Raw genomic sequence first — 23497 nt, 5'->3', positions numbered from 1 at the left:
CGGGGCCAGCGGAGTAAACTGGTGTCGTATCTTTTCCGGCCTCACTTGTACATGAAGAGCTGAAAACCTTCTCGCTTACCTGGTCCATCGTACGTCCCTTACAATACGTGGATCCATCGTTTTTCTCTTAATCTGATGATCTGTTATGAATGTATCTTAGATACTTGGCTGTTCATGGTTCGATTCTTTTGCAGACATGATATTGGAATGCAGACGAGAATCATACGAGAAAGTAAATTATCCATTCAACTTGAATCTCACTGACTTATTGACGGACGACTTGAGAGCCAAAATTGGACCAGCGGTTGGTAAGATCAAACAACTGTGGAGAAAGATCGAGGAGAACGTATCAAGAATAAGAAGGAGAGGAAGATAATTACAAAGGAAGAAGCTGCTAAAGGGATACAATCGGCTAGTCTTCATTCGAGCACCGCACCAGCCACCGAAGAGCCTAGTACTTCAAGTCGAGCTACGCAACCATCTGACATGGATCTGGATGAAGATGAAGGGGCGCTTAGAAAGAGAAGCGTGCGCTTTTGCACAGCCTGGTTGATTCCGATCTGATCAAAGACGTTGGAGCAAATGTGACAGATGAACTCGGTGGAATCGTGACTTGTGAAGGAATATCCGCCGATAGAGGTTTGTCTGTTTTCAGTCTTTTTGTATGTCTCTAATGATGCTGATGTATGATATATATCTACTAGGACACTATTTGGCTTGGGTCAGATGTGATGCTACTAAAGCGAATCCAAACTTCCACCAAGCTTCACCAAGCCAGGCCTCACCTGAAGAGTCTGAGGACCCCGGTCAACAAGAGTGGTAGTGAGTGAAATTTTCATTGAAGTCGATACCAATGAATGAAAATTGAAGATTGTGATTTTTCGAATAGTAAATCATTGATGACACGCTTCAGTTGTTAAACGTGATAAGATCACCACATCAGATGGAGGAGGTGACGATTCTACAACTTGATTCTTACTTTATTGATCTAAATATTGTCCAAATATCACCCCTTGAAACTCTGTAGGCCCATTGAAGTATTGGTCAATAAAATTATTCAAACCCCCCAATACATATCTTTATATGAATAGTTATTGCTTGAAACTCATTGTTCTGCAAGGCAATAAGCTGATCTTATGTACACTCTGTTTTCACATTTTGGACCAGGATCCAATTAATTATGGCCATGTACTGCATTTATTTCAACCTCAATACTTATAGGGGAAAAGTTTATTACAACACTGGATTCTCTTATGATTGATTTTGGCCTATTTGTATCAAATTTAGCCTTCAAGATGTTTCTTTCACTGTCCCAGCTGATATTTATGTGGCTATAATTGGCTAGCTTAAATTTTGGGGGTTGCTGCCAGCTTCACTGCCCCCCTTTGGTTGTGAGGACTAAATGAACCTGTGGTAGTAGTACCCCATGTTTCTGATAATTCTGTCTTATTTCTGGGTAATGGTACTGATACTTTGTTATAGATTATACTGTCTTCATTGCTATGACCTCTCCACTGCTGACTATCACAGCTTGAATGGAAAATTCCTTTGTGGTATCACTTATACTGGTCAACTGCATTCAACCCAGAATGGCATTGATGATGCCGATGTTCAAAGAGTAAATTGGTGATTAGAAACTTGCTTCAATGATCAGATTAAAATGTCTAACCTTTCTCTTTTGAAGCCTTTGGAGTTGATTATCTATATTACAGTAAATTCCATAAAGAATGAAATGTTCAATTTTCAAAAAAACCTGATGGTCCATGCACCATGTAGTCAGACGAGCTTCAAACCACCAGGATCAGCATTAACAATCAGATCCTGTCCAGATCCCGCCTTCTCAAATCTCAACAACGGTCACGAACCTCAATTCTCAAGAAATTTCACAAACCTCGAGTCCTTTGCATTGTACAACATCTCCAATCTCTGATGAGGGGACCCTTGATGGCCCGATGGGGAAGCCCTCAACGATCAATCTCCAGCCGCGCTCAATCTCGTCAATTATCTGGCACACCCATATCCACAGTTTCTTCAATCAACTCAGACTCTTTCGATCATTCCCCATTGTCTCTTGAATATTTCACATTCATCCCCCTGTTTTGCAGCGTCCAAATTTTATCCTTCATCTTTGAGTACGTCTTAGATATGTCTAACCTTTCCAAAATCAGTAGCCAGTGCGTTTTCTAATCCAAAATCCAAGGGAACTAAAATTGCTGATTTTGATCTTGGTGTTTCAGGTCCAATTCTGAATTTGTGAAGATGGCCAAGCAATATTTGGCCAACGAGGGATATGAAGGTTCCAGTACACCGGTTGCTTTTGATTACAGACACTCTTCTCCGGACAAAGAAGGAGCCCCCGTCAGAGGACCAACTCCTTTCATTGAACCTGGTAAGTGACACTGACCATATGGATCTTTTGATTCACTGTACTGACTTCAATTGGTCTGTCCTAGTTGCTGAACCCAAAGTTGTAATTCAGAAGGTGTATGATTTTTTGATCACTTTTGGTCTGTACACTCCGGAAGCAAGCAAGGGCCCTGTCAAGGCGAACCACAAAGCCCAATGGATTCCACACAAGTTCCCCGTAACGAAGCAACACATCGACGTCACCAATTGTTCCATTGCCAATCTCAAATCTCACTTGTTCACAATTGCAGACAAGATAACCAACAACAGCTCTGGCGGCATGTCCACCCTCTTCCAAACTGCCGACGCCAACAAGCAGCTCTCACTTTGCCTTTACATCTCCCAGCACCCTACTTATGGCAAGGGTAAAGAATTCCAGCCTGAGGAAGATAAAGACTTGGAACCTTTTTTTGCCGCGGTGGAGAAAAATGCTACCGCAGAAAAAGGAATCACGTTGACAATGGAAAATCCTTCCAAAGCAGTTCAGAAAGAAATCAGGGTAAGATTAGTTGGCTGATTCTTTCCCTAATCGGCTGAACATTGACAGTCTTCAATTCCCTTTTTGTGATTAGAAACGGTCTTTGGCTCATGCTGTTTTGGCAGCTTGAAACGTAGTTTATCAAGGCCGAACCACTTTGCAAGACAAGCTTGATCATTCAGACCCAGTTCCCAAACAAAAAAAAATCTTGACCGATTTGATTGCTCATCATAAGGCACTTGGAAACACCTGCAAAGAAGGTTATTGCCTAGTCCATAAGCTTCAACCGACTCGGATCATGATCTTGTCCTTTGAGCACATGGTCAAGTGGGCAAAAGTTTTAGTAAGTCTTTTTCGCCAGTTTGTCGTGTTTCTTAATTCTTTGGTTGACATGATGGTGATTATTGTAAACACTCAAGGCCAAAGGAACCAATGGTGTCACAAAGGATAACCCACCCAAGGAACCCAGCTTCAAGTGGGAGTCTATCAAGCGAGAACTAGTGACTACCACGCCAATCATGTCGGCTAAGCGTTCCAAGACGGCGAAAGACCTACCTGTATCCAAAGCATCTGATGCTCCCTGGGGATACGCTGAGATGCAGGATATGGATTTCGAGGTAGATTGCCACAAGACCAAGAGACTTGCGCATTTTTCAACTATTCACAACTTTGTGTTATTCACTGATGTTCCTGAAGACGAGAAGGATCTGGTTATTGAGGCATTTGAAGACCACGGGATTTGTAATTTTTATCCTTTCTTATTTCCAGGGTCATATGACACGCGCAATATGGAACATTGGGGGATACCATTTGGCACTGGCTGGGCCTTGATGGAGTGTGCACGGCGGTTCTATCATCATCTAGTTGAACTTGAAGAATCAAAGCTTTGTTTGAATGGTATTGTGGTTTCAGATTCTGAGGATGACTGTGAAATCAAAGTCATGCCATCTAAAAAACACGCTTAATTGTTTCAATCCCTGTCCGAATCCAAAAAGATAACAATATGTAGATATAGAAATATCTAATCTCTTTTTTGTTTAATAAAAATTATATTGTCTCTTGTTCTTCAATTACCACTCAGAAAAGAAACCAGTATGTTGCTAATCAAATCATTTTGTTTTAGTGTTTTACCTTTTTTGTTTCAAAAAATCATACTGCCTTCCTGAAAAAGCTTCTCTCATCACAATTGAAAAGATTTTTAGTTCTGTAAAAATTTTGTGTGCTATTCCTTTTTGTGTTCGCGGATTTAAGTCTCATGGTCTTAATGAATATGATACCCGCTGATTTCTCACATACCTGGCCTGCTCAGCGCGAGATTCCAATTTGGTCTCAGTGTGACATCGTGAGTAAAGAAGCATACTTATTGAACACAATCAAGTTCTTCTGTGAAGGGTTTCAGAGGGTGCTTTCACACAGCCCCCATCTACTAGGCTCTGGCAGGCCAGAGCCTACCACTGACTCCAAGAAAGATTCATGAAAGATTCAGAAAGATTTCAAAAAGCCTTCAACATAATATCATGTGGGGCCATTTGCCTGTCTGACCACCAAAATTCCAATGTCATCATATGATGTCATAAATCTGTACACACCTGCTCCTGTATTCACAGATCAAGAATATATAGTCTATTAAACTTTATCATGTAAATTGACTGAGTTATTGAGGTTTGAAAAAACAATCACGGATAAAAAATACTATTTTTGTACTATAGGGGCTCTCAAACCTGACCCGGTTTTCAAAAACCCAGTTGACCCAGTTGACTTTTTGGCAGTAACTTTGTATAGAAATTTGACATTTATTGACAGCTCCCAGCCAAAAAGTCAACTGGGTCAACTGGGTTTTTTGACACCGGGTCAGGTTTGAGAGGCCCTTATACACAAGACTGGGATCTTGAATATCTTCAATCTTTGTCAATATACATATACATTAGGTTTGATAATATTTTCCGCACTATGTTTCTCCACATTTCTGTTCCCTACAGCCTTTGTACCTATGGGTAGTATTTTTATATGTAATAGTGGATTATATACATAAGTTGGATTTTCTGAAGTTCTTTGACCTTGAGGCAAATTGTGATGAATTGTAGGGCCCACATCAGGCACTGATATGCATGTAAATAATAATTTCCAAAAGTCTCTGCCATCAATTTATTCCTATCCTTCCTAGAATCAACAAATCAGGGAAAGAATGGACTGCTCATGTAGAATTCACAATTACATATAGAAATATGCCTTTTGGACAAAGGCTGCAAAAATAAAAAATGTAGAAACATGTATTGTACAGTGGAATAGAAAGTTTATTTTATATGTATATTGATAAAGATTTAAGATATCCAAGATCCCAGTCTTATGTATAGTACAAAAATAGTATCTGTGATTTTTTTTTCAAACCTCAATAACTCAGTCAATTTACATGATAAAGTTTAATAGACTATATATTCTGAATCTGTGAATACAGGAGCAGGTGTGTACAGATTTATGACATCATATGATGACATTGGAATTTTGGTGGTCGGACAGGCAAATGGCCCCACATGATATTATGTTGAAGTCTTTTTGAAATCTTTCTGAATCTTTCATGAATCTTTCATGAAGCCAAGGTAATCTCTGGCCTGCCAGAGCCCAGTAGCTGGGGGCTGTGTCACATGTGATTGATTTTGCCAAAGTTGTGACACCAAAATCAAGAGTGACCTTTGATTTACACTCAATCCTTGTAACCTTCAAATTGATTTGATTTTTGACGGGGGCCTTTCAACTTGTTTGTCATAATTGTGAAACTGTCATAGACCTTCAAGTGGTTTTAATTGCACAGCCAATCTGCTGGGACTTGGCACTCTTTTATTTGACCACGAAAACATCAAAAGTGCTCAGGAGGGACACCAGATACAAACAAATCTATGTCATCATAGTTATTGAGAAATGACACGAGAATTGCAACAACCAGACGAGAATTGAAAAATAACATTTCGTAGCGTGACCATCGCAACTAAACAATTGCTTTCAAGAGGCTACATTGAGCTAATCATAGCTAAAAAAAAGAAATAACAAAAATATTTGATAGGCATGAAAGCCTTTGGATAGTAATATAATCTAAACCTCAAACCAATGGTTGTACCTGACCCAATAGTGCCGAGTGGTGTACCCAGCGTGGGCAATGAGGGGTTGCATCAATTGACGAGTCATCACTCTGGCGGCCAAAAGGAGGAGGTATTTGGCCTTATTGGCCTTGAAAAACCATCTACAGTCGCCGCTCACTATAAGCATCACTAAAATGCACCAAATTTGATGCTTACAAAGCATGATGCATCATTTTGAAAGGAGTGTACTGCATATTTTCATTTTTGTTTCACCAAAATTTGATTCCTATAGCAAAATATGCTTACTCAATGTGTGCTTATATCGAGCGGCAACTGTATCTTCTCTTTTCAACCAGGACTTGGTACAGTGAAAAGTGTTTTTGATCGGATTCATATCCGGTGAATACGCTGGGAGATAGATTACCAGGATTCCAGCCTGGTTGCAAAGCTTCAATATTCTCCCACCATGATGCACTCGTGCATTGTCCATGACTAGCACCGAGTTTGGACCTGGGTATTGGTTCATCACTGGGAGCTAGAATGCAAGGAGGAAGTGACCCAACCAAAAATGAGTTGAGAATCAAAAAAGCAGATGAAGGTGAAGTAGAATTGAGAGCAACACGTACCAAGTCATTTTTCAGAAAGAGCTCAACATCGATCCTGCGTACAGGCCCTCAATGACGACCCCAGCAATCATTACCTCCTCGCTAACAGCAGGCAGTAAGATCCAATGACTACGTTTGGTGTATTGGGGCTGGCGAAGTGTCTGAGTTCCTCGCTTGGCCCAGCTGTGTGTTCAAGAAGCATCACAACCCACAACTCCGCTCTCATCTACAATTCCAAAATGGTTAGTGAGACGGACTAGATAGAGGAAATCAGGGTCAAGCACGTACCAATAAATACCAGATATTCAGGTGGTATTCCAGCCACCCAAAACATAAAATCTGTCCGCTCCTCCGGGGATTGATTAGGATGGACCCCTTGGGTGACTAAAAGAGATAGTCCTAGACGGTGATGAAGTTCACAACAGAGGGTTGCACGAGAAATAGTCAACCCAGTCATAGCAGCTATCTCCGTTTTCAACTTGTCAAGATAGACTGCGGGTTGATCATTCACAAGGTTGTGAACTAGGGCAAGGTTCTCGTTGGACAAAAGAAAGGGTCGACCACGAGTCTCATAGGTTGCTGGGTCTCTGATGACGCTGTTGGTGTTACATAAGATATTTTTCCATTGGTATAGCAAAACTGGTGAGATGTTTGTTCTTAATCGAATGTTGTGATATCGGCAAGAGGGACCCGCTCCATGGCCAACCAAGTAGCCAGGAGCTCGAGTTCCTCTGAATAACGTTGAAATCCCATTTTGACGGGTAGAATCGAATGTTTGGAAAGGTGGCAAAGCAGGAAACTGGTTTGGGAACGAAGAAAGAGAGGGGAACACGGAAATCAGTGTGGGCTACTTGGCGGTTGATTCAGCATGGATAGGAGGGTCAACGGTCAACCCCAACCCCCAACGAAGAAAAAAAAACAAGAAAAAAAACCCTTCAACAATTGAAGACTAAAAAAAGACAACTAAAGAAACCAGCAACAATCTTCTGCAGATCATCAAGTGCGTGAGCGCTTATTTGACAGGGTGGCCCGATCAGATATGGCCGCTGCTGCGCGGTGCACGGACCATCAGGTTTTTTCAAAAATTGAACATTTCATTCTTTATGGAATTTACTGTATATGCCAGCTCCCAACTGAATGATTACAAATATTTGAGTTGTCTTAAAAATGTATCTGAAATCATGAGGTCCTCAATTGGATCACAAACCTACTGAACTTCAGATCATTATTTTTGTTCATAGATCAAAGCATGTGGTACAGATCTATTGAGCTTCTCTTTACCTTGCCACTGGAAAATGCTTTGTAAATGTTGCACCTTCCACTTGCACAATGAAGTCCACTACAATCACTAATCAGTCTGACAACTCATACTGTGTGCTGATTATTTTCATCTCACCATCATAACCATGTTACTATTTTCAAACAAACTTTCTTCTGCTTGTTTTACCAGTTCTCCTTATGTTCTGTAACAGACAATTTTGAAAATTCATCTTTCTGCTGAATTTCCATGAAGGACTTTGAATTTGAATCTGAATCTGGGTGATGCTGCTACTGACCTTGCCATGGAAAGTACTTCATTATTGATGGTTTAGTGGATTCTTGACACAAATGAATTCATTGAAATCAGTATCTTCTTGGTTTGATTAGATATAAAAAGACAAGTAAGCCTGTGTATAGCTTTTGACCTACATTTCTTACAATGATTAGTAAATGTAATTGCTTCAAGATGTAAAACCTTTACAAAATAAGATTTTTTTAACAAAACTGATATTTTCGGGATGATAGTCCATACAAGTATCTCGGAGGTATCAAGATAAAAGGCAACTATTGATGTTTTTTTTTGGCTAGAGTTGATATTGCCAAGCTCAATATTTTCAAATCTTCATCCATTTTCATCCCTTCTTGTGTATCAGCATATCAACACATATGATTTGTTGAAAACCCAATTTACAGAGTGTGTATAGATGAGATGGTAAATAAAATACCTATTCAGCTCTTTCTTTTGAGGTTTTGCTCTTGCTTGACCCATTCCACCTTTATCTAAGTTTATGTTAGCTTTGGCTAAGTCTGATTTAAACATTCTCCCTACAATAAATGTGGTTGAATGGAAGGAAATGTTTATGCAGTCAGGACCCCTTAAACTGCGCAAAAAGTAAGAGAAATAATAATGATTGTTGAGTAAGAGGACAATGTCATTAAGGCCTAGGTGATTGAGATTACAAGTGACCTGTATTGCAGTAGTCCCACTTCTTTTATTAGTTAATGGTAGATGGTCTGATTGCAAAGCATACTGGTATTTGGGGGAAGTTTTAAGATTCTTCTCTGAAGGGTTTCTTATATTCCCAAAGACTGCAAGTCTTAGTAACATGATGGTTTGTAGATTTTACATTCTTGAGATTTCTTCATCGGCTCAAAATTTTTAAGAAAGACAAGAAAGCTACGGAATTCAAAGTCTACCTCGGGAGATATGGATATAGTCATGTGACTCGAATCCACTTTTAGTGGCTTAGCCTTCAGTCAATGGAGAGAAGTCTTAATTTGAAATACATTTACTTTTGAGCTATCAATCAAGTAAACAAGTATGCGATGCTTTTGTTATTCTGCCACACATACAGATAACAACAAATGGAGACACAAAAGAGGTAGAGTACTGGGGAAGTTGATATCAAAAACTTTGAGGCTTCGTGAACGTCAAGATATGAATTGAATCATGCCGAATCTTCAAAAGACATATACGTGTGTTTGTCTTTGATTTTGATATATAGAATTAGGCAGCCGTACAAGGAACTGATGGGTTATCCTTTTCAATCAAACCACAAAGGTCAAAGCTAGATGATTTCATTTTTGAAAGAGAAAGTATTAAGATACAATTAGTTTTAAAATTATTCGATGAATTTTATAAAGGTATTTGGATATAAAAGCTAGAATGTTTTTCAACAAAGAAAGATCTGAACATACCTGGCAATGTTACAAGCTTTTTCACTCAGTCCAGTTGCACCATTGCAATCTGGAGTCACATCATCTTTGCACTGACACGTAGCTGCGACAGAGTAAAACAAGGTCCAAGAACCTGAACATAAATGGTTTGAAGTTATCACCAGAGACGCACAGAGATATCAGGCAGGATCAAAATCAAGAGCTTCATCTGTGATGAAACAAAGAACAAGCGTAAATCTCACGTACCATGATCAACATAGTATTTTTCGCCTTTACAGGTGGTCGGGAAACCTGGCCAAGTCGTGACTTTCTTAGCATTCTTGGTGTCTATGAGGATCGCATCAGTAACAGTCATGAGTGCCGCTGCCGAGATCGTGCTCTGTGATAAGAGAGGCCAAAATAATCAGGAAACTTTTGTTTTAGAAGAATCAAAGCTGTGTAAGTCTGTCCACATGAAGCGAACACGACTTACTTTGGGGCAGTTATATGACTTGGTGCTCCAGTTTCCAGACACCACTGAGCAAGCTGTTTGAGCACCTCCATGATTCGGACAGCCCTCTGACATCATGCGGGTGTTGGCTTGAGCGGCAATCATCTGGCGAGGCATAAGAACAGTAGCACAAGCATGGGTAGCAATCAGGAGGCCAATGAAAGCGCTTGTGAGAAACAAAGTTGATTTGTTGCTACAATTCTCCATTGTCTTGAGCGAAAAGAGTCTAAGGAAGAGATTTCCAGGGTAGTTGTATTATATATGAGCTGAAGATGGAAAGCTGATGGTCAAAATCAATATGACCTCGATGGAATTCAGCAGTTTTTTTGATGTGACTGTTCTAGGATGTTTATATATAAATGAGCGGTGATTGAACTGAAGGCACGGTTTCGAGGAGAGATAAGATGTTATAAAGATGAAGAGAAATAGTAAGTAGAGAAATCAAGGAAGATCGGGATTCACAGAATTGTCTCCAAACTGATTGATACTAATGCTAAAGAGCTTAGTCTATATATGCGAAAGCTAAAGCTTGAGGGCTTATTGCCGATTCGAGGTTGTCCAGTTTGGTGTCGTCGTTGATGGTTCACAGCATCCAAGAGCTCTGAGTTTGCTCAAATGATTTGCCTCAACTTGGTTCATAACAACTTGATGAGATTGGAAGTTGAAAGAATCCTGTAAGCTCAATCATCGTGTAACATGTTGCGAGCGTTCCCCCCCTCCCTACAGTCTTGTACCTCATGCTTCTTCTTCAAACTGTGACTTGAACGCCCCCCCTTCGTTGAGAAGCAAATTTCTTCAGGTGTGCATGCGAGCTTGTGACCAGAGAGGTTAAGTGATCCTAGCATGAGACTGGCCGCGATTGCTGCTCGCATATTTTGGGTCAACATCTCAAAGTACTTTCGTGACGTGCTTGGATGAAAAGACGGTTGTCGAGCGAGGGCGGATGTGGTGAATTACTGCAACAAGACCAGTTGTAAACCGTTCAATCAAGCTGAAGAGCTCTATTTGAACTTTGATTGCTATTGCCAAATTGCCGAAGAAATCTATGTAAATCGAACTCCCTCCCGTTCGGCTGCGTCCGTTTAGGTTGATATCAAAGCTCGAGTTGTAGACTTTTTCACCAGTCGATTTCTACCTTTGTGGCAGTGCAAGTTCAACCAAAATATACCCACATACGTTTACAATCATCGATCCCTCGCAGATATTCTCGCTACTTATCCTGATCCAAATCTAAATCTGACATGCATGGACCTGGAATTTATCCGAACCAACTCATACCCTCGTGAAATTCGTCCAATAAGCTTTGTGCAAATGAAGTGAATGAAGAAGACATAGCACCGCCTCAAAAACAAACTTCTCCTTCACCGCCTCGTCCTGCCCATCAAACATTCAGTTCGTATGCCTTTGTTCCTACCTGATTGGCTTTTACTCTCAATGTGGGTTTTTGAGACAGTAAACCTTCAAGTTCAGGCCTGCTCAAAAACTATTTTCTCATTCAATGTGCCAAGAATGACACATTATTACAAGAGGTATATTATATTTTGGCGAGGAATCTGAATCCAGAGTGCTCAAGAGTGAGCCAGCACTATCTTCAGATCAATGAAAAATATCTTTTTATCAGAGGGTTTAGAAATACAATGATGTTCTTTGGGGACCACGATTGTATATCAAAATCGAGTGGTCTTTAAAGGGAGGAAGTCAAAACGCATCACAGAAAGTGCTGCTCATCAGCTCAAACTCTGCAAAATCCCGTCGTACACAGTATCGGTGAGGATGTGTGAGGATTTTGACAAATTCTGATGAGGTACATATATACCCATAGGAGGTTTTCAGAAGCAGAAGAATGGTCATGATCCTCCAAGGCTCAGCTTTATTTCCTCAGCTGGCTTTCGAGACCCAGACAATCTGCGAAGAAGAATGTATTTCATAAAACTGTAGTTTTGACGCGTGATGGTAAAATGTATTGTTGGTATGAAAATTTGATCGAAGACCCAAAAAGTGAATGGTAGGCTGTTTACCCTCAACTTTGAACCAATCGAACAGAAAGAATGCTGAGCTATTCAAACTTGAGTACTGCTACTACTTTCATAGACTCACTCAGACCTCCATTCGAATCAGTCATAGAATATCAAATACCCGATACCATTCAATCTACTTCAACTACTTCAACAACAACAACACCATCATCGTCATCATCGTCATTCCAATCGTCGCATTCATCTCAATCTATTACTCACTTTCCTTCAAACACTTCAAATGGTTTCATAAAAGCTTCAGTTTTAAACGATGGTTATTCTTTAGAATTAAGATGGTTAAGTTCAATCAAATTATCATCGACCTCAAAACACGATCAAGAAGACGAAGCAGAAGAAGAAGATACAGAAGATGACGAAGATGAAAGTCTGTCCGCTTTAGATAGATCAGGTTGTCATCCACCAGTTCAATTCAGATTTCGTGATAAAATCATTCCAACACCTTATCTTACAACAGATCCAAACGATAATAGTTTAATCATTTTAGTTCTAACTGAAGCATCAATTCTATATCGATTAAAATTCACGGCACCTCATTTGTTTTATGCTGAATTATTTGAAGAAGATTGGTCATCTGATATAGAAGTAGAAGCCATTATAAATCGATTGGTGATCTTATATCATGGAATTGATTCTAATAATTTAGTGATTTCTTGTACAGATGGAGTTTTAACTCATCTTTCTTGGGGTAAATTAGTTGGAATCGAAGATCAATATGGATGGAAATCAAGTAATCTGACTACAAGGAATGGAATCTGGGGTTTATTACCCACATGGAATTCATCAAAGACGATCAGTAGTTCAGCACATGAATGGGTCGCTACTCCAAGTTCTACAATCTCAATTACCAGTCATGTGACTACAGGTGGAAGTGGTGAAGACGGTTGGATATTTACTATTAGTAGAGATAGGAAATTAAGAGTTTGGAGTTTAGCAAGTGGTGAATGTTTAAGAGAACATTCGCTAGGAAGCAAATCGATATCAAATCAACCTACCATTCAAGAAGATCGTCGAGATGTTTCTTTATTACCTGCTGCACCTAGAGCATTAGCTAGATTTGCATATTCAGATGAAGGTGATGATCCTACGTATGAAGGTTTCTTGGTAGTCTTCGTTCCTTCAATTCATTCACCAAGTTTTATCACTTTTGGAATGTCAATGACAAGCGATCATCGGTTCAGTAATTTGATTTTATTAGAAGAACGGCATTGTCAAATCGGATTTCAATCAATTCCAAATCAATCTACCAGTGAATTACGCGACTTTCGAATCTCACGCGTTGATCTTTCTCATCAATCTTCTACTTCACCTTCACAAAAACCTTTAGGACTGTGGACTGTTTGGGATGATGAAGTAGGTGGTGAAGGGATCATAAGATATGCTCTTTTACATGAAACTAGAAGTTGGAAAGAATTACCTAGAACAGATTGGATGACGATTCTTCCACCTGATCGAGCTACTCCTTGGAATTCAACTTATTTTGATGAGTTGATTACTGATCATTCTAACTTGAGTGTATCTGAAGTTTTCATTGATCATCTTTTCAAACCGGGTCATTATTCTCCTTCTACACTCGAACATGCTCTTGCTACTTATGAAGAACAATTATTGATGGAAAGAGGTGGTGACATGATCGATTCAACCAATGATTTCGAAAGTCTTGAAGAAAAGATTTGCGCGATCGTGGGTTCAAATGTGTCTTTAGAAATCTCTAGTATCACTGGATCGCCCATGATGGATGTCTTTCACAGAAAGCTAAGGATCGAATGGTTAAAGTTTGCGGCTATGTGTTCTGAGAGTCGAGCATCTGCACTTTGGCCTATCGAGCTTGCCGTGGATTCAGATCGACAAATGGTCTTGGTCTTTGGTCGACGTTCGATTACTGCACCTGTCTTGATCGATACAACCACCTTGATGCTTCAAATTGCCAAGGAAGAAGAAGCTAATTTAAAACCCATCTTGCTTCGACAACAGATATCTGACATCGATAAATTTCATCCACTTCTTAGTAATCTTAACAACCGAATTGATCTTATCAACCTTATTAATACTACCAAAACACTTTTATCGGGGATCTCATCGTTGGATGTGGTGAAACCATTGGAAGAAGAACTCTTACAGACTATAAGGAGGCCTTCGAAGTTCTCGTTCGTCGATATGGCTGAAGATTTGTTCAGTCGAAGGTTAGAACCATTTATTGAAGATGACTTACAGATCAGGGTCTCCACACAGCTTAAATCCATCAAAGACCTTCCACTGACACTGGATCTGATATGGAACATTCTCACCACCACGGAATTAGTTCAATCTGAATCGGATCAAGATACACCCACAAGTGGTAGATTAGCAACTCCTACAATCTTAAGTCAAATGTTATTAACCGATTTATTGATGAATTCGATCGAAACTCGATATCAAGTCACCAAGAATGTAGTGATCTTTTTACTCTACGTTTATGGAGAAGAAGAAATCGAACAATACTTTGAAGATTTTAATTCGATTTTGTCTAAATTTATTTTTACATTTCATCAAGTGATGATCTTAAGATGGATCAATCAACAATCATCTAAGATTTCATCTGAACTCGCATTAGAAATTGAAGATCATTTAGTCAATAAATTAACTAGTTTACATGTTAGTCCTAATTTAGAGATTGGTGGATTTGAAAACTTAGAACCTGCTTCTTCGATTTGTTTAATCAGTTCACTTTTGTTAACTAAGTTCTTACCTGAAGTTTCGGTAGATACATGTCTTTCGATTTCATTAACTCAATCAGCTTCAAGTTTTTTAAATCAAACTGGACTTTTAACTAATCTTGAAAATCTTAGTAATGAATCATTAGAGAAATTTAAAATGATTCATACGTTTCCTAAAAATGTTCAATTGATCGATTTCTTAATTAAAGTAGGACTTCATACATTATCTTTAGAACTTATTGAACTTTATCCTGATTTAGGTGCTGGAATGTGGTTTTTGAAAGGTTTGGGTTTATTAGAATTAGGTCAGATTGAAGATGCTGAAAGTTGTTTTGTTAAAGCTAGTTCTGCTATTTGTAAGTTTTTTCCATCTTTTGGTCACTTTAAAATTTTTCTCGAGTTTTGCTGATCTTCACTTTTTCATTTATGACCATTTGAATTCATTTTCCTCAAAAGATGACCCGAATTTTCAATTGGATGATCAAAGTGGTCTTGTTCGAATCCTACCCACCGAAGCTGGTCAAAATTTAAGATCCTATTATGAATATATAGTCTCGATCCTTGAACCATTTGGTGTAGATTTAGCCATTACTAGGTTTTGTCAACTTGCATTAAATTGTACTGATGATGATGACGAAGAAGAGGAAGACAGCAACGAAGAGCAAGAAAGAAGGTCCGTAGAATTATGGAATAAGATGTTTAAGGGATTTGTGAATTTAAGAATGTGGGAAGATGCTTATCAGGCTTTAGTATCGGTTCCATCTACTGAAGTGTAAGTGTTTTCTTCTAATCTGGTTCGAGATTTGGTTTGACTAACTTTCTGGAGTGTTCTTTGGTATAGGAAACATAACTGTTTAAGAACTTTGGTATCGAGTATGTGTGAAGCGAATGAAGTAGACCAGTTATTGAGGTTTTCATTCTTGGGACTTCAAAATGAATTTGAAAGGACGATCTCGTTCAGAGCTAGGAACTCGGATCCTATGTCAACACCTAATTATTATCAAGTTCTATATGCGTATCATATTACCAAAGGAGATTGCCGTAGTGGTATGTTCAGCTTTCTCTTTGTAGATGTGATTAGGAACTGATATGATTTAATCTATTGATATAGCTGGCATGGCAATGTATCAACACGGTAAACGGGTTGGCGAAGTGACCATGAAAGGAGCAGGTGGAGACGCATACCAGTGCTTAATGACTCAACAATGTCAAAGCTATCTAGCAGCAATCAATGCACTTTCCTTAGTTCCAGCTAAACACGCTTGGATTCCATTAGCATGTCCAAAACCACAAATCGAAGCACCTACAGCGTATCCAAGTACATCAACTATAGAACCGATTTCGAAACATACACATTTACCACGTAAAAGAAGAAGGATGACATATTATGTACCTGAAAGCGAATTTAGTAAACATACAGTTGATTTAGAAATCTTAACATTAAGCGATTTACGAAAAGAATATACATTATCTTTATCTAGATTAGAATTATCAAACCAATTCAATCAAGCAATCTCACCTGAATTAATTAATCCATCATATTTAGATGAACCGACATTGATTCCAATGTTTATAAACCAAGGTAAAATTAAAGAAGGGATCGAGAAATCGATCAAATTAGGATCCTCAAATCTAGTGATGATTTTTAAAAGTTTAAGTGAATCATGTTGCAGATTAAGTTTAGATTTAGAAGAAATTGAAATCTTGAATGGGTTTGATAGAGAATGGGTTTTGAATGATTCTAAAGCTTATGAACTTGAAGGCACTTTAATGAGTAAAGCTTGGTGGTTATTAAAGTTTTATTTAGATAAGTTTGGTGGGATTGATGAAAGATTGGTGGTATTGGAATCTATACTTGAAACTGGGATTGGAGGGGTTAAAGTTCCGATTTGGTTGTTGGATTGGTTTAGAAATCAACTTGATCAATTCGATCGATTGGTAGATTGTTTTTTAAGGTTTGGGTTTGTTGAAGATGCATTTACGATCATGTTAGAATACTTATCGGTAAGTGAAAAAGAAAAATCAATCTATTTATTTATTTCTTTACTTCATCAAGACTAATTTTTTTGAGTTTTATTTTCTTTTTGTCGAATTAGAAACAAAAATCTAAAAAGAAAGAAGAAAGAAAGATTTTATCAATTGAGATTATTGATAGATTATTGAATGTTGAAATTGAAGAGATTCAAGAAAGTTTATTGGAAGAAAATCAATTGAAAGAGTTTCAAAGGTTATTAAAAGAAACTGTTCTAGAAATCATTGTTGATGGATCTACTGGTGGTCATCAAAGACAATTTAATGGATTAATTGATAGGTAAGTTGAAAGGTTGAAATTTAAATTTTTGATTTGATTTGATTTGAAAGTTGAACTTTGTTAGATGAGAATGGAATTGATAAACATCGAAATGTAATTATAATTCGAATGATGTGTGGATAAATGAGATTTTTTTATTTTAATGATTTCCTTTTTGTATTTTTCTAAGGGAAGATGATTGGAGATATCAAGAAGATATGATCTGAGCCTCTCAGGAGATAATAGCTATAAAATAGTATTGATTCAATCTTGATCAGTAATACTAAAGATTGCATGTTTGAAAATAACTTGAGAACAGTATAATATGGACCATGAAGTATCTGGCCAAATTGGTTTTCATGCGAGTTGTGAACTTCTTAAAAAGGAAGAAAGATAATTCAAATTGGTCATGAGATCACAACAAGATATAAGATTAAAAAGATATGTTGGTTGTACACATTGACTGAGAGATATATATATCCTGGCCAGCTACATGCATCCGATTGAGAGGAACAACATTAAGAAATAAGAAAGAAAAATGGAGTAAGACTGAGAATAAAGATAAAAAGTAGAATAAGAAGAAATAAAAAATAAAGATGATAAAAAAATACGATCCCATAGCCCATGTTCAAGTCTACATTCCTGATCAATTAAAACCTTTCCAAAACCTTCACCATCTCAATAAACCGCCTACAAGGATCTCTAGTAAATCATCTTTGTACCATCTAACCGGATTGAGACCATTCAGGATCAAATGCATCTCTTCCTTCTCTTCCTTGGCTCTTCCACATTCACATCCCTTTCGTCATTCGGATTAGGTGGAGTGTTATGGCGAGAGCGTTTTGAGAGAGGTGGTCTTGGTGTGTAATCCCAGATCAGCTTACGACGGGTATCCCCTATACAATCTTCTTCTACACTCTGATGATCCAAGAGACAATCCACGTTGACGTTTATGGATCGCGTTGCTGGTGCCGGGTCTTCCCAGATCGGAAGGGATGATGCGTCTAAAGTCACATCTAGCGTCCAATCAATCATGTCATGAGGTACAGAAGAAGGCGCCATATGCGGTGATGATCGGGAGTCTACGTCGGCATTATGACCAGATTGCATCGCCATATCGAATGGGCTCGCCCCTTTGTGATCCTGAGGGCGTGTAGTAGGGTCTCGACTGGATGAGTGTTGGTATTTGAGGCGTGCATTGATACCGACGTTGGGAGACGTTGATGCGTTGGATTCCGTCTCTTCGGTATGAGTCAAGTGATCAAACATGTTGATCATATGAGAAGTTGAGGCCGAGGTTTGTCGCATTGGCCGTACAATTGGTTCATCGTGATGACAATGCCTATATGGCATTGGAATGAACTCTACAGGCGAGCAAGATCAGATTGTCAGCTCGATGGTATTGGATTAAGGAAGAAGGGAGTAAAAGTTAACTGACGTCTTAAGACTTCTTGATCACACACCGAGCGATCATCAAAAGCGACCTGCGTTACACACATGGGTTCGGCGGTCTCTTCGTGAAATGGTACGAATGATCCTTGGAAAAGAGAAGGCGATGAAGATTGGGAGTGCATTTTGTGTGATGTGTTGGGTTTGATAAAAGAATAAGGTTGGGATGAGTTGCTGATGCTAGTACAAGATGAGAAGTGATGTTACTAGAAAAGTTGATTTTAAATGGTTTCTCAGTATATTGAAGTAAAAGAATTGGATAATGTCAGAAGCGGGAAAATCTGATAGATAGATGTGTGCTGAAGATAAAGATGAAGGAACATGGTACGCTTTTATATAGGGCAAAAGAGAAAGAATATCAATTTGTTCTCGTCATTCTGTGCCTTTATTCTCAGTGGGCTGTAACTTACAAAAAGTATCTTTGCCTTGGTAAGGTCACATTCCTCATCAATCGTAGAACGGTACCTGTAACTTATTTTTTTGCTCAGCAAACAACTGGTCACAATATCAAGATCAGTATGCATTTCTCTGTTTTGTACCTTTTCCTGCTTGGAAAGGCACATGACCTCATCTTACAAATACAACAGAGGTGACCGCGAACGAATGGGAATGAAGCTTGACAAGGGTTGAGATATGTCATAGGTTGATGGTGAATAATGAAATACGCAGAATCGTACAGTTTGTAGATGGCGGATTAGCTAGCTGTGAAACCTCATCGACCATGCCGACTTTGAGCTTGTCCTTAGCTTAACGTGCTATCCTTCAAAACAGACCGTGAACTTGAAAGAGGGGAATGTGGCGCGATGATCAGGGCTACGATGGCAACAAAGATACAAATTGATCTTCTGACACTTATTTCGTTTTCTGACCAGTGGAGCCTGAGGATTGTGTGATCCTGTTTTCTGAAGCTGGTGTGTAGACTTTCATGCTCATGATATATGTTGAGCAATCATTTCCATACAAATTTAGTCGTAGCTTTACATAGACCTGGGGTCTGTGTTCAGCAGGAGAGTTCTTCCAACATCAAAACATGGCGGGGAGTAAATTTTCAGCGAAGATTGTATGTTTGAAGATGCGTTACAAACACTTCTCTTGTTAATATGGTCAATGTGAATAGTCAAATGTCTGACCAAATTACTTTTCATGTGAATTATGAACCACGTTGACGAGAAAAAATCGACATGCATCAGATTGATCATGGAATCACAAGAAGATGTAAGCGTATCAAAAGATATGACGAGGTTAAAAATTTAGTTATACTAGCGAGATATATACTGACCTGTGTGGATGCATGTCATTGAGAACAAAAACAATCAAAAAGAAAAACTACGAAAATCATGAGAATAAGAATGAGAGCAAAAAGAAGGATGAAAAGAAGAATGGGAGTAAGAATTGAGAAAAAGAATCGAGAAAAAGAAAAAGACAATCTCATGGGCCAAGCTTTCGTTCCTCATGCTCACACAAAACCTCGAAAACACCTTCACCTTCTCAACAAATTGCCTACTAGTACAAACATCTCTTGATAAAGATCTTTCCACCATCATGATCAACCCAAATTGAGATCCTTCAGATTTCATTGCATCTCTTTCTTCTCTTCCTTGGTTCTATCACATCCGTTGCGTCACCCGGTGTATGTGGAGAAATTCGAGGTCGTGGTATAAACTCTAGTTGTCGTTGTTCCGAGCTACGCTTCCGACGTCTAGGTCCTCTACAGTTTTCTTCTACACCTTGATTTATGAGAGGATCTAAGGTTTGGCTTGGATTGATTGATCGAGTGACTTGTGAATCTCCCCACTTTGGTAGAGTCAATGCGTCCAAAGTCACATCTCGCGACCAATCAATCATGTGATGAGGAATCGAAAAGTGTGCCACGCGTGATGATGGTGGAGAGTCGGAGTCGGTATCATGACCAAAGGAATAAAAAGGGGCCACCATATCCTCGCCATCAGTCAAGGTGTCAAACATCCTGATGAGCTGAGAAATTGAAGCAGTCCGTTGCCGAATTGGCCGTGTGATGGTGTCTTCCTTGCCTCGATGTCTAATTGGCATTGGACGAAGTGCTACAGGCCAACAGGATTCGACTGTGAGCCCGATTGTAGTGAAGTGAAGAAGAAAGAAGTGAAAGGATCAACTGACGTCTCAATACGTGTTGATTGTGCATCGGGCGTGCATCATCAGCAGGCCGGGTCGCACAGATGGACTCATGACTAGTCTCGTCTTGGAGGGGTGAGAATGAAGCCTGGGGAGGAGAAGGCGAAGTGGATCGGGAGTTCATCTTTGGTGAAGAAGGGAAAAGTCGTTGGACTTGTTAAAATAAAGAGGTTGAGATGAGCTGGTGATACTAGTTCAAATTGAATAGTTCTGAAAGTAGAAGAGCTGATTTTAACGAATATCAAGATATTTGGAGGAGCGGGAAAATTGGATGGAAAAATGTGTGCTACGGATAAAGATGTGAAGGAGCATAGCTGCCCTTTATATAGGGCAGAACACCAATAATTGCATTCGAGCTAGGGCTGTCTTTCTCTCCTTTCAAATTAATTTGATCTCGTCATTCTGTACCTTTTTTTAAGCGGGATCTGGCTCACAAAAGCTATCTTTGCCTTGGTAAGGACCGGTAATATCCCCCGTGACATGAGCAAACAGCTGATCACAATGTCAAGATCACTATCCATTTCGATCAGCCCTCTATATACTCCGTACCTTTTCATTCTCGGAAAGGGACATGTCCTCATCTTAAAAACCAATCGAGGTAACTATGAATGATCGGGAGTGGACTTTACGTGTCTCGTGTAAGCTGATAACTTCGGCGAGAGAATGCAGAAAGTAATTATTCAGTAGAAAAATATTTGATGTCTGAAAGGAAGCTCAAATTGTGTATAAAGTAACTCTATATGTAGTTAAAGCACATACCATCCCCTCCTTTTGGTCCAGATTTCAGTCACCTTGTGACGTGTCCAGACTCCAGCTATGTCAGCGCTCAGCAGCTGGTCGAATATCATTCAATCTGATGATTGCTGCTCCCGGATGGCGAAAACCAGTTCATTTATCCTCGACCACGAGGAGGGACGCGGAAATCAAAAAGAAGGAGATAGATGTTGGGTTCAATGAATTATGGATCTTATAATTACTCAAGGAAAAGTGATTGATGATTTGAGTATATAAAGAGCGCGTGGTTGGGGAGTTTTGGTAATGTGTAATGGAGATAACCATGCCCTCTTTTGTCGATAATATGATCCTGTGATGTGATCATAAGTCGTGTCGAGCTATAGGGTCAATCCTGTTGCTCGCACGAGCCCAACATGAGACCATCCCCCAATGATTGTGATGAACGTGGTCAAAGAACTAATCCGCTATCTTGTATCTTCATCAATCAGATGCTAGTGAATACCAGTTGAGTTGAATGGTGTTGTACAAACTTATCCATACAAATAACCTTTTGACATTTTGAAAAGGAATACATTTATGTATAGAGAATTGATTTTAATCAAGCCAAGAATGAGTCAGCTCATTTCCTCCCATAATTTCAAATGCTTAGCCATGATCTTGTCTTGCGTTTTTGAACCTGCTGCTGGATTATATTGATTCTCCCCGATGCGTGCTAGATGCCTATTGATCCAGTCAGCCATTACCTCCCTGGATAGCGGCCCGACTCCATGATTCTTTACATAAAGCTGTTTCAACTTATCAAATTCTGTAATCAAACACGATCGGTCATGAGAATTTGTAGTTGAAGAAAGTCAATTCAATGAGAGGAACCTTTTCAAGAAGTTGAATGAAGTACATACCAGGTCCTTCTTCTTTTGCTCCTTTGTCAATCCAATTTACAACGTATTCAGCTTTGTCTTCACCAAGTAGTTCTTCGAATCTTACTGGATTGAATGCTTTCCTGTCATTGATTTCCGTGATCTATCTCTGCTCGTTTGGTAAGTATTAGGTGAACAAGCTCTTTTTATTTCTCGGATATACAGTCAATTTCATAAAGGTTGAAATCGAGTCGTTTTGAAAATCGAGATGTGGTCCGTGCGCCACCTGTGACAGGTGTCGGATATGCATACAAACATGCTAATCTGGACAGCATAGCCACCCAACTCTTAAAAGCCTTCTGGCACAGTCGGATTAACGCCCTCTTCTCGGGTTAGAACCTCTTGCTATTATCATATATTTTTGGGTTCGAGCCCCAATGGCTTTCTTTCAACTTCACATTTTTTGACCAGTTTTCCCCTTTTTTATTTGCTCGGTGTCATGAACTAAAAAAAATGGAACAAACTACGCCATTTTTGTTTGCGTGCATTTGCTGCCATCATTGATTATAGACGAAAACGGTGGCAAAAAAGGGGAAACGGTGAGTCGAACATGGGATCTACAGGCAACATCGCACCGAGGTACCGTGGCCACAAACTGCTGCGCCACGACAGACTGAGAGCTCAACAGTTGTCAAAGGTTCCAATCCTGAATGTGATTCCATCTCACAGGTGATTTCGCTACCTGTCACAGGTGGCGCACGGACCACCTCTCGATTTTCAAAACGACTCGATTTCAACCTTTATGAAATTGACTGTATCTAGTTACATTTATTAACTATCTATATCCCTTCTCAGCCTTATGCCATCCTAACTTAGGATTCCCTAAGTTGAGAATAGTGTGGGGGGGGTCCAGAGTGTGGAAACGTACCGGGGTCACCTCGGGGCCTACGTCAGAGGCCCTAGAGGTTTCTGGTCCCCGGTGTGTTCCGGGCTCTAAACTGTGTAAAGTGCCTGAAAAAGGGGTACCAAAGAGAGTTGTCCTAGCCTACCTTACCTTGGGGTATCGGAGAGCCCCGAGCTCACTAGGACCTGTTCTCTCAGGTAACACAAGGTTTCTGTATGGCGTCAAGCCTGCAGATCCCCCCTGTATTGTGGTCTAGATGGGGTGAAACTTTAAATGCATTGTGGCTGATTATTGCATTCATCTCATCCTCAGTTCGAGTATTGGTTAAACCTTTCGTAAATCAGGTTCGGGTCAACCTTTCCTTTCGAGTCTGATTCTCCTGACTCCTCCTA

At 39.4% G+C, this 23497-nt stretch overlaps 5 protein-coding genes across 5 annotated transcripts; 2 read left to right on the top strand and 3 right to left on the bottom strand.

Moving 5' to 3' along the window:
• Positions 1-196: 196 nt before the first annotated feature.
• MELLADRAFT_108130 (uncharacterized protein) lies at positions 197-1630 on the top strand (the record flags this gene model as incomplete). Its single annotated transcript, XM_007411882.1, has 4 exons — positions 197-308; positions 571-639; positions 705-822; positions 1531-1630. 4 exons carry the CDS (start codon positions 197-199, stop codon positions 1628-1630), a joined length of 399 nt encoding a protein of 132 aa, XP_007411944.1.
• A 7700-nt stretch (positions 1631-9330) lies between these two features.
• On the bottom strand, positions 9331-10197 carry MELLADRAFT_108129 (uncharacterized protein; the record flags this gene model as incomplete). Its single annotated transcript, XM_007411810.1, has 4 exons — positions 9331-9391; positions 9522-9633; positions 9747-9879; positions 9973-10197. 4 exons carry the CDS (start codon positions 10195-10197, stop codon positions 9331-9333), a joined length of 531 nt encoding a protein of 176 aa, XP_007411872.1.
• Positions 10198-12038: 1841 nt separating this feature from the next.
• On the top strand, positions 12039-17034 carry MELLADRAFT_88522 (uncharacterized protein; the record flags this gene model as incomplete). Its single annotated transcript, XM_007411883.1, has 5 exons — positions 12039-15075; positions 15176-15491; positions 15561-15766; positions 15831-16723; positions 16816-17034. 5 exons carry the CDS (start codon positions 12039-12041, stop codon positions 17032-17034), a joined length of 4671 nt encoding a protein of 1556 aa, XP_007411945.1.
• Positions 17035-17759: 725 nt separating this feature from the next.
• MELLADRAFT_108127 (uncharacterized protein) lies at positions 17760-18583 on the bottom strand (the record flags this gene model as incomplete). The annotated part of the gene is made up of 2 exons (XM_007411809.1): positions 17760-18373; positions 18448-18583. 2 exons carry the CDS (start codon positions 18581-18583, stop codon positions 17760-17762), a joined length of 750 nt encoding a protein of 249 aa, XP_007411871.1.
• A 1441-nt stretch (positions 18584-20024) lies between these two features.
• MELLADRAFT_108126 (uncharacterized protein) lies at positions 20025-20733 on the bottom strand (the record flags this gene model as incomplete). Its single annotated transcript, XM_007411808.1, has 2 exons — positions 20025-20539; positions 20595-20733. The coding sequence occupies 2 exons, from the start codon at positions 20731-20733 to the stop codon at positions 20025-20027; spliced, it is 654 nt and encodes a 217-aa protein (XP_007411870.1).
• Between the last annotated feature and the right edge of the window lie 2764 nt (positions 20734-23497).

Source organism: Melampsora larici-populina, assembly GCF_000204055.1.
Source record: "Melampsora larici-populina 98AG31 unplaced genomic scaffold MELLAscaffold_27, whole genome shotgun sequence".
NCBI classification, from domain to species: domain Eukaryota; kingdom Fungi; phylum Basidiomycota; class Pucciniomycetes; order Pucciniales; family Melampsoraceae; genus Melampsora; species Melampsora laricis-populina.
This window is presented reverse-complemented; position numbering and strand designations above follow the sequence as displayed.